The sequence below is a fragment of the Ostrea edulis genome, chromosome 2 (assembly GCF_947568905.1).
Source record: "Ostrea edulis chromosome 2, xbOstEdul1.1, whole genome shotgun sequence".
In the NCBI taxonomy this organism is placed as follows: Eukaryota; Metazoa; Mollusca; class Bivalvia; order Ostreida; family Ostreidae; genus Ostrea; species Ostrea edulis.
Window position 1 is genome coordinate 1,420,001 of NC_079165.1, and position 11,167 is coordinate 1,431,167.

At 35.6% G+C, this 11,167-nt stretch overlaps 1 protein-coding gene across 2 annotated transcripts in view; it reads right to left on the minus strand.

Moving 5' to 3' along the window:
- Positions 1-10,598, minus strand: part of LOC125678413 (tryptophan 2,3-dioxygenase-like) — a 37,476-nt gene extending 26,878 nt beyond the window's left edge. The window contains exons 1-2 of one of the 2 annotated variants that reach the window (XM_048916844.2): positions 9,295-10,598; positions 709-798 (exon numbers count right to left, since the gene is read on the minus strand). In XM_048916844.2, coding sequence (XP_048772801.1) covers positions 709-733 — 25 coding nt within the window. In that variant the 5' untranslated portion in view covers positions 734-798; positions 9,295-10,598. The remainder of the gene's footprint in view (positions 1-708; positions 799-9,294) is intronic. The other variant, XM_048916850.2, reaches the window with a different exon arrangement.
- Positions 10,599-11,167: the final 569 nt, after the last annotated feature.

Sequence of the window (11,167 nt, forward strand, 5' to 3'; positions counted from 1 at the left end):
GAGAGGTACTATATTTTTGAAACTCTTTTTTTTTAAACTCCCGAGGGGGGGAGGGGGGGGTGTCGGTCCTATAAATGTATCTTTCAAACTTCTCCGATTTGTTGTTTTTAACATGTTCATTGCAAGTGTGTAAAGGAGACAGAGAAAAAGAAAGCGAGAGCTTATTGTCACGTATATAAAAATTCTATTCTGACAAGTGAAACATTGAATGTTGTATAATAATGTCGTATGATGCTGCTCGTGCCATACACCTGACTAACGGCATGTACGGAACCCCGCAGCACATTTTGTTTTCTTCCAGAAACAATCAAACAATCAATTCTGCACTATTTTCTTTCTATAACAAATAATCCCTCGATCTGTGCTATCAAAAAAACCCATCAAGACCCAAGGGTAAATAAAGCGCTGAAGTTTAAAACACCTGAACAAAGGCTGTTTCTTTAATCGAGCAAATTGTTGGTCACATGATTTTATATGCCTCAAATAGCTTAATTAAAAAAAATGACATACTGAAAAAACTTACTCTCAACAGTCACATTCTTCATTAAGCATGCGAAATAAAACGCGTAATTAACATAAATTTTGTTGTTTTATTGTTGCAAATATTTCTAAAGATATATACATGCATGCACGTTCTCAAATTCTAACGGTACACACAGTCAACAAATCTAATTCACAAATTATAGGATTCAGACAAACAGAACCAACCTTCTTGTTTTCCAGCAGTCGCCATTTTCAGTCCTCGCGTAGAATCAAGCTGTCTAATTCCAAGTTTTTACACCAGTGTTTATGATTCCACTGGAACGAGAGACCTTGACATTTAAAACAAACCAGGCAAGTCGATTCGCCGTTGTGTACACACCCTTATTTTTAAATGACCATGCCAATTTTTTAAACTGCTTAATAATCATTTTTACGAAGTCCATTTTTCAGAAAATATCTGCATTTTTCCCGTTGTTTATCGCATTTTCGTATTCTTTTAATTGTATTTTTGTATTTCATTGCATTATCAGCCATTCCCCTACCACCACCATAATACACCACTGGCGGATCCAGGATTTGTTAAAGGAAAGGGCGGGTGTCAATAAACTGGGGACTGAAAGCTCCAGAATTTGGCGGCTTTTTAAGTTACTTTTATTGGTTATTCTAGCTATACTTTATATACAATAAAATCCATAGATAACAACAGGTAAGTTGATTTATTTATCGTTATGCACTTGTTTGTATTTAATTAATTAATTAAAACTTTTGCTGTTGGTCTAACGTAAAGTTTATAGTATTTAAAGATTGCTACGCAAGTCCCTTCTTTCATTCAAACGGCATAGGTTTGCTACTGTAACATATAATTATATCTTCTAATATCATGCAGTGCGTACTGTATATATCCTAGCATAATAATAAACATTTTGAAATGGCTGAGTTTGATTTATAATATGTTGTTATAAATAATCAAGAGTATGTCACAAAATCATTTGGGGAAAAATGTATGATTTGTAAGTTACATTCATACACAGTGGTGGATTTAACAGTGGCGCTCCCCTAGCTGCAATAATGTAGCCCTCTCTGATTTTTTTTTTTTCATTTTTTTTTTTAGGGAGAGGGCTACAACTCCTTAGGATCTCCATAATGGTGCAAATGCGGGAGTGATTCACCCCCGCAACATTTGCGCTCAATCTAAACATTTCCTGACTTTATTTACGTAAATAAAATGATATTCTATGTTTCTTAGTCAATATATAAATTTACAACCTGCAACTTAAGATTTGTGAGGCTCTATTTTACCGTTTTCAATAATTTCGATAAATTCCAATTTGTGCGCCATGTTTGATGTACTGAAGTTTCAACTTCCGATTGTCAAGTCATTTGCATATGCCATATAAGGTAGTATTTACATCAATGGACAAGTATGGAGGCGAAAGCTATTTCGTCGGTATTGAAAAGGTTTGAATTTAATATCAAGTTAAAAACCGAACAGCAGAGTGTAAATTCTTTCTGCAACAATATGATTTTCCTTTCTTTGTCCAAGTGGCTCGAGTAACTACATTTTCGCGCTGATTGTCAATGTTTAGGTTTTTCATTAGATCCACCTTCGAGATCTCGCGATAACAAGCATGGCGGAGCAGACGAAGAATTTTGCATGCTGTACATTATATTTAATGAAAAACATCTTTATTAGACATGCCCGAGCACAAAGTCGGTACTCCTTTTGGTGTAAACAACATTTGGGACTAATACACAGAGTTTATTATAAGTTATTCATAAAATTATTTTGCACCATTACGGAGATCCTATGGAATTGTAGCCCTATCCCGAAAACGTCAGAATAAAAAAAAAATCGATAGGGCTACATTATTGCAGCTAGCGCCCCCCCCCCCCCTTACAATTTTCAAAATTAAGGTAAATCGTGGTCACTTGTTTTGAAAATGTGAACGATAAAAGAAGCAATAATTTCTTCCACTCTCGGAGAAATAAACGACAAATTCATTTATTGAAGGATTTTTATTTGGATAACTTACATTTTTTCCAAAAACCCTTAAGATGTGCGTCATTTTATTGATTTCATCTTATTTTAAAAATGGCAGAAAATAGTAAAAATTACTACTTGGGAGACATGTTTCAAGCCCAGAACTCCTGCCTCATAACCCCCCCCCCCTCCCCCCCCCCCCCCCCCCCCACCACCACCACCACGACGATTCCTGGACCCGCCCCTGATACATGATGACTATTATCTATAAGTATTCTTCATTCCGACTCTGGTCTTCTTATCACGGTATAATTGAATAAGATCGGTAAATCAAGATGTTACTGGTTGTGGCGGACCTTTATTGTCACAGAAGTCTTATAATTTATGCAATCAATGAACCGTAACTCAGAAAAGCGCCAATAACACACCAAGTCTTCAGCTAGCGAAAATATTACACCAAGTCTTCAGCTAGCGAAAATATTACACCAAGTCTTCAGCTAGCGAAAATATTACACCAAGTCTTCAGCTAGCGAAAATATTACACCAAGTCTTCAGCTAGCGAAAATATTACACCAAGTCTTCAGCTAGCGAAAATATTACACCAAGTCTTCAGCTAGCGAAAATATTACACCAAGTCTTCTAATTTATGTAATCAAACAGCTAGCGCAAATATTACACGAAGTCTGCTAAATTATGCAATCAATCAGCTAGCGCAAATGTTACACTAAGTCTTATAATTTATGCAATCAATCAGCTAGAGCAAATATTACACGAAGTCTGCTAAATTATGCAATCAATCAGCTAGCGCAAATGTTACACTAAGTCTTATAATTTATGTAATCAATCAGCTAGAGCAAATATTACACTAAGTCTGTTAATTTATGTAATCAATGAACGGTTACTCAGAAAAGCGTCAATAATACACCAAATCTTCAGCTAGCGCAAATATTACACTAGGTCTTCTAATTTATGTAATCAAACAACCGTAAATCAGAACAACGCAGATATTACATCAAATCTTCTAATACTCTAAATCATGCAATTTATCAGCCGTGAATCAGAACAGCGCAATTATTACAAAAAATAGCCATTTCCCCACGAACACGCTGCAGTTGTAAACAGTGCGCGTATGAATCTTGATAAATATAGTGCGTCTATTCTAACGAACTGGGATCTCTGACATAAATAAAAGTTGAAAGTAAAAATAAGAAATAAATTTCGTTATAGAAATTCCATGAGAATATGAACTGCAACGCTTCACGCCGGAATACTTTTCATGAAATACGTTATATAGCGCTTAATGAAAAGCATGCTGGTGTGAAGCGCTGCAGTCCATTCCCTCATGATTTTTTTTAATGAAATCTATTTCTTAAAAAGAACCAAATTTAATTGCATTCAATCTTTATTTTACCCTTTCAGATATCATCACTATGTGAATAAAAACAAAACATACAATAGCATTTTTATATAAGAATAAGTTATATATGTATATAGCAATCAACCCGTGCAAATTATGAAAAAGTGCAATAGTGAAGAAAAAGAGGTAGAATTGAGAAGAGGAAATAAAGCCATAGGACTACCTTGGATATAAGTCGTTTGCTAGCACACATATGTACATACACACTCAAAAGTAAACTAGTTGTTATCACGCTGCATGGAATGACAAAGACTTCATTTAGTCCTGTTCAACTGCACGGCAGTTGCGCACGTGAAAATTGCTGGAATGCACGGAACATTATTTTGGTATTGTATATGCTGGAGACATTGGGTATCATAACCTCCCAACGAAGTTAGATACATATTGTAATCAGTCAAATAAGTTCTACATACGACATTACTTTATCAAGGATTCTACCACGGTTATCGCAAAGATCAAAGGAACGCCACGGTCATTATTCTGCTACATGTATATACTTTCATACAATGTACATAATTTAACAGATTATAAGAAAATTGATACACATCTTGCTTTCACTTCTTGTTTTGCTAATACAACAATGAAGTCGATAACTGATAATTGTATGTTATATTCATGAGAATTAATCAATATATATTGCAAATCAATTTATAAATAACTGAAGAACATTTGCTATTCAATATAGATTAATCGTCTGCATTCCGAGATCGATACACATGTAAACATGTCGATGTACAGACACACCTTTCTGTAGTTTTCATGGACTGTGTATTCAAAGCATTGATACAATCCGTCAAAACTAAATACTTGAAATATTTTTCAAAAGAGATTTAGAATAATGGTCCTACCATCTCACCTTTTTCGTCAGCAAAAAACATGTAGGCCGTTTCGGAAACTGCCTTGACGTCACGGTGACCTAATTGGTAGCTACATGTATATACATGTAGGAAAACGATCGGCTGTATATTTCTAAGCCGTAGTAGAATAGAAATATAGTTCCTGTTTTCGTGGATGATGCAGGATACCCTCCTTGGCCTCGAAATGTTGTTTGAAATATGAATTTTATATTTCAAACAACATTTCTTGACTTCGGAGATTATCCTGAAAAATACAGGAAACGCGATCTTATTTCTTTATTCGTTAAGGTAGATCGATCCTAGTGTGATGTCATAGGTTTTTGCAGTTTTTTTATTTTTTTTTTTTTTTTTTTTTATCAAATTAAGCTTTGCGCATGATAGAAATATATTTTTCAGAGGAATTTTATGCACTGGATAAAATTAAAAGTTTGGTAAACTATTGATAGTGAAAAAGTTTATATTTTCCATAGATAATCAATTATTTGTAATGAAAAACAATGTTCTCAAAGGCAATGACTCCTTTGCTAGTATTTCCTCTATGCATGTTTATTATACAATGATTTCACTAATATCCACAATCAAATTTTACATATTCATATGATAGCAGTTTTTCTAAACTGCTGACATTCAAAATTTGTCATTCTAACAAGTTTTTAGCATTTTTTTTATTACTCTGTTTTACGAAAATGTGTGATTTTCTGATGTTCACCTATACTTCTGGTTTTGTATGTCTGACATCTTAAAAAAGGTGGAAACATATACATTTTCTTTGATTATTAATCAACTTAGCTATATATTGAGTGAAAATCAATACAGTTCTTCCACTTTCAACCATTGATATGGGTAAGTGACAGGAGGATGGAGCTACCTTAAATACACTAAGGGCGTGTTCAGTGGTTGAGGAGCAGGATGTAGACATTGGGTAGTTCAACACTCTCCAGTATAATAGCATTTCTGTTGAATGGAATAGTCTACAACTTTATCATCAGAAGATGCCTTTTTAACATTACAAAGATTTAGTCCTTTCGTGCATATCAGTTGCTGGTTTGAATATTACGAACAATGGAAAGTATTGATATTTTCCTCAACAAGACGCCGTCTAAACACTGTGTGACTGTAGTCTGTGAGAATTCTTATTATAAGTTTTATGAACCCTATTATGTTTTGTTCACCGCTATGTAGACAACAATATCAGTAAAACTGATGGATGCTCCCCGAATTGCATCTAATCATTGAACCACTTCATATCTCGAATGAAACAATGATCAGTAACTGTTGAAAAGAAGGTTTTTATATATAAGTTATATATGTTGAGTGACCTTGAACTTTACAATATGACCTTGAGTGACCCTTGTTAGAAAGTAATTTGCCTATTACTTAGTGAAAGGCGAAGATAACGAATAAGTGATCAATCTCATATAAGCAATACAAAATAAAGAGTTGGGCAAACACAGACCGCTGGATATACCAGAGGTGGGATCAGGTGCCTCGGAGAAGTAAGCATCCCCTGTTGACCGGTCACACTCGCCATGAGCCCTATATCTTGATTAGGTAAACGGAGTTATCCGTAGTCAAAATCAGAGTGCCAAGAACGGCCTAACAATCGACATGAAACACGCCAGACAGCATTTAACCCAATAATAGTTTGTATTGGCAAACTGGATCGTTATAACAACCATAGAATTTGCGAAATGCTGATTTTAAACGAGACTCTTGGAACCCCTGCACCACTGTTTGTCAGTAGCCTTCTTCGATTTAAAAACTGACCATACGCAGAACAAGCTCTTGCGTATTGAATCAGTTGAGAGATGTAAACACCATATGCAAGTGATGCTGGAATATTGCTACATAAATATGGGAAGTTGAAGATGGAGAAGCTGAAATCATCCCGTTTGTCATAAAGTTCAGTTGTTAATTTGCCGTTAATATCTACTTTCAATAAGATATCTAAGTATGAAGCAGCAGTGGACGACTCTGTGGGGTCTTTTATTTCGAGTTCACTGGGCTATATTGAATCGACATATGAATGAAAATTACTGTTCATAGATAATACGTCGTCGATATATCTAAATGTCGAACTGAAGGCCACAGCAAGAGATGTTTTCTTCTCACGTAGAATTTTTTTAATAAATTCTACTTCATAGGAATATAAAAACAGGTCAGCTAACAAAGGAGCACAATTCGTGCCCATGGGGATTCCAACAGACTGTTGGATGACCTGATGACCAAAAAAACTACGAAGATATTGTCAATGAGGAACTGTGGCATATTTTTTATTTCAACTTCAGAGTACTTGTGCGTGGAATCAGAGTGGCGTTTAACAAAGCATTGGGGGGGGGGGGGGGGGGGGGGGGATGACTGATCACTAGATAGGAATATTTGCGTTTTCCATTTCTGTTGAAGAAGCAACTGTCTATGATGTCAAAAAGTCTAGTCTTTCATATCGTGAGGAATGGTCGTGTAAAGAGTTGAAAAGTCATACGTTTTGATGTTGATTTGAGAAAAGTTTTGTGATTTCAAGTTTACTAATAAAAGTTCTTTAGAATTTTTTAGAATCCACATTTGATTTACAACAAAAAATTAAAATGAGAGAGATATACTCCAGAATCCACCATTTGCCTCAGAAAATGTCACGGGGGAACTCTCCCCTTGATTTCCACTACAAGAAAGGGACACCCTCCCCTTCGTGTCTAACATCGGTCCTTTGGGCAGAACACCCCCTCCCTTGCTTAAACATGTACTGCTATTTTGAATATTCTACTAAATGAGCAAAGATGCATGTTGTCAAGGAATTCAGAATATAATACAAAGAAATGAAATAGAAGTAAAAATTAAGATTGTGCACAAAATGTCAACAGTATTTGGGGGCTACGTAGCGAGTCAGTTAGCGAATTATTCTGCTATGTAGTACTACTTAACGCTATTTAGCTGATATGGTCCTGTCCGCGCCTCAGTAAAATGTCGTTCCGTGTAGTTATTTCCGTTTACCCTCGGACTAGTGGACCTTCAAACTAGTGGACCGTGACCAGGTAAATACGTCAACCATAGCGTCTGGCAACGCCCATTTCTAACTCAGATCGCTCAAACACATTAGGGAGTATACTACATCGTCACAATGATTTACTTCCTTTTAAAACATGAATGAAAATATAAATATCAGCAATATTTGTCTATTCCCTTTATGAACTAATTGCATAGCCGAGTGCCTCAGTGAGTTAGCATGTGGACTGCTGAACTGTTTATCGTGGGTTCGAGTTCAGTAGGGATCCCCCCACCCCCCAGAATACTTTAAATCAAAACTGCATATTTTGACTAAATAAAGTAAATTTGAAAGTTTTCAAATTATTGTACATATCCTCCATTTTTCATCTACATCATTTTTTTCTGGTGTAGCATTCCTCCTTAAATCAAGTTTTCCACCAGTACAAATGTCACCTAAAACCCATTAAGTAAATGTACGATTTCGGATTCTAGGCAATAAAATACGCTTTCTCGAACCTTCTTAATCGATTTCAGATAACGTGTTCAAGCATTTATTTGATAACTTCAATAAATTGATTAAAGGACGAATGCATCACCAAGATATTTTGGACCCCTGAAATGATTTTAAAAGTTTGATTTTGATAAAGTTGTCAATAATGTTTGCAAACATTTACCGTCTTTTCATACCCCCCCCCCCCCAACCCCGGGTTCTTCCCACACTGTTTGTTAACTGTGCATTACGGGGCCTATGATCATATAATTCTTGTGAATCACATAACTTATATTCTTTTTTTTATGTTTGATCAAGTTGTCAAGAAAGTTTGCAAATAGTTGTCATCTTTTCACGTATTGTTCAATAACTGCGTTTTACGGAACCTAATTAATTCACATTAAGGATGATTCACGTGTAGTTTTAAACTTGTTTCCGAATCCTCATACATTTGTATGTATATGATAAACATAAATTTATATCATTATATCTACTGTTTCCACTACGCCCAAGGCAGTGTCAGATACATGTAGACGCATGTGTAGGTGTGAGTCTTCATGTCATTTTTGTAGCATTACATGTAGTTATATGTCAATGAGGACTTTTTATTCATATGAAAAATTATAAGCCATCATATTACTTTTCACAGTATATTTACCGAGTACTCTAGTCGTTAAGTATTCTATTTTTGATTTTATTTATTTATTTTTCATCATTATTGTTTATTATTCATCTATTATTATTAATCTTTTTTTAATTTTTTTAGATTTTTTTTTTTATTATTATTTTTTTTTTTTTTTTTTTTTGCCGTCTAGGATTAGAGTTGGGGCTCTTTTTCTTATAATATCTTTTTTACACACGTAAACTTTAAATACATAGCCGGCATAAGTCAATCGAGAATACAAAGACACTCTGTGATGCCAACAAAATGATTACACAAGTCGTGCATCCTTGTCGAAAGGTGGCGGAAGTATGTAATCTACTCAAACTTAAGAAATAAACTGAGCATTTTCTATTTTCATATCTAAACCAATTTAAGACAAATCTTATCAGAACAAAAACAAATACGATATGTCAAGCTTACCTAGCCAGGGAAGAATTGATTAAAGACAACCTTGACGTTTTTCGATTCACATGACTCGGGGCAGGCCGGTGTTGCACATTTACCCGTTTGCGTGGCTTGTGGGAGAGGTCACACGGCCTTTTCCGGAATATTTCACAAAACGATAAGAGAAAAAATGTTGGACTTGACAATTTCGGGATGAGGTCGGTAAATGCTGATTAATACACAATTATATATATAGTAACGCTCATAAAACGATCTACCAGGATACCAAAGGCTTCTACTCGAGTGCGCCGCAATCTGAACAGGAAATGATTTTCTTCACTTGTTTACTTAAAGGATTCCATTTTATAGTATTTATTTTGATCGTTACAATACTCTCGGCATCAGGTGTGAATGTCACGGGTCCTCGGAGGTGACCTTAAAAAACGGATGTCCCGTGTCACAGTAGGGTGTGGCACGCTAAAGAACCCTCACTGCTCGATGACCATAAGCGCCGAGCATAGGCCAAAATTTGAAACTTGGTGACGTCTCCATAGAATACAGAATACTTTGTTTCTAATTCAGAATTCTCCATATGAGTGCAAAATTCTGGAGAGGGGCGTTAAACAAGATACAGTCCATCAATCGGTACAATACTACCATTCAATTGACATCAGATAGGCCTCAGTACATACGATAGACGTTCCAAGTACACTGTTCTAAGAACCGCAGATGTTGGAGAACTGTCCTTTCTAATACACAATATGTAACAACTTGTGGTCAGTCTGACTTAATTTTTGATGAAATATCTTTCCGTCTAGACTTATTGACCATGTCACGACTCTACAGATGCTAACATGCAAGGACTACATTGACAAGGTAAATAGTAAATGTCGTATGATGCTCGTGCCACACACCTGACTAAATAGCTATTGTATAAAATCCTGCAGGACAGTCACGGTCAACACTACGATATTTATATACATTATTCTCAAACTCTTTTCCTTCTTTAACAAATGGACGAATCTTCGATAGATACTACATGTATTTAAAAATCCCGTCCAGGCCCCATGTGTAAATAAAAGCGATGTAAATCGAACTCCCATCATAGAGACGTATGGAAATTACAGTCTGCGGTATGTCGGTTGACACATATATAATATATTTCTATCAATAGCCACATTCATAATCAAGTAAATTAATTAACATAGAGGGTTATTAAACTTTATAAAGATAGCGTTGTCGAGGATGTTGCTAGATAACTTTCAAGGTCGAGAAATGTTATTAAAAAAAAAAAAAAAAGCTGATCGAGGCGTAGAGTATAACGTTACGAAGGGATTATCCTGCATCACCCTTGAAAGTAAGAAAGTATAACGTAGACAGGGGGGGGGGGGGGGGGTATCCTGTATCCTGCATCACCCACGGAAACAAGTACTTTATTTTTGTTCCACTACGGCACAATTCGCCCCGCATGCGGAAGGCCTGGGGTTCGAATACCGGCCGCGATAGACCTAAGTCGTTAAAATAGCACTGGTATTAAACTGATGGTAGTAACGATCGTTACTATCATCCCATGATGGCGGAAGGAAATTCCGGAAAGACCACGTTTATTTATTATATCTATTTGTATTGTTTATTTGCGAATGATATGTAGGTAAGAAATATCATACACTAGCAACAATTACGATCAGGTGTTATTTTATCTTTTATACGGCTCATATGAACAGAAAATTCGTCGTTGAAAAAACAGCGAGGATGATAGTAACAAAAGTTTTACGTTACTATCATCATTCATTTCCGTTACTATCATCCTAACTGGTTTTTTTCAACGACGAATTTTCTGTTCATACGAGTCGTATAAGAGATAAAATAACACCTGATCGTAGCTGTTGCTAGTGTATGATATTTCTTA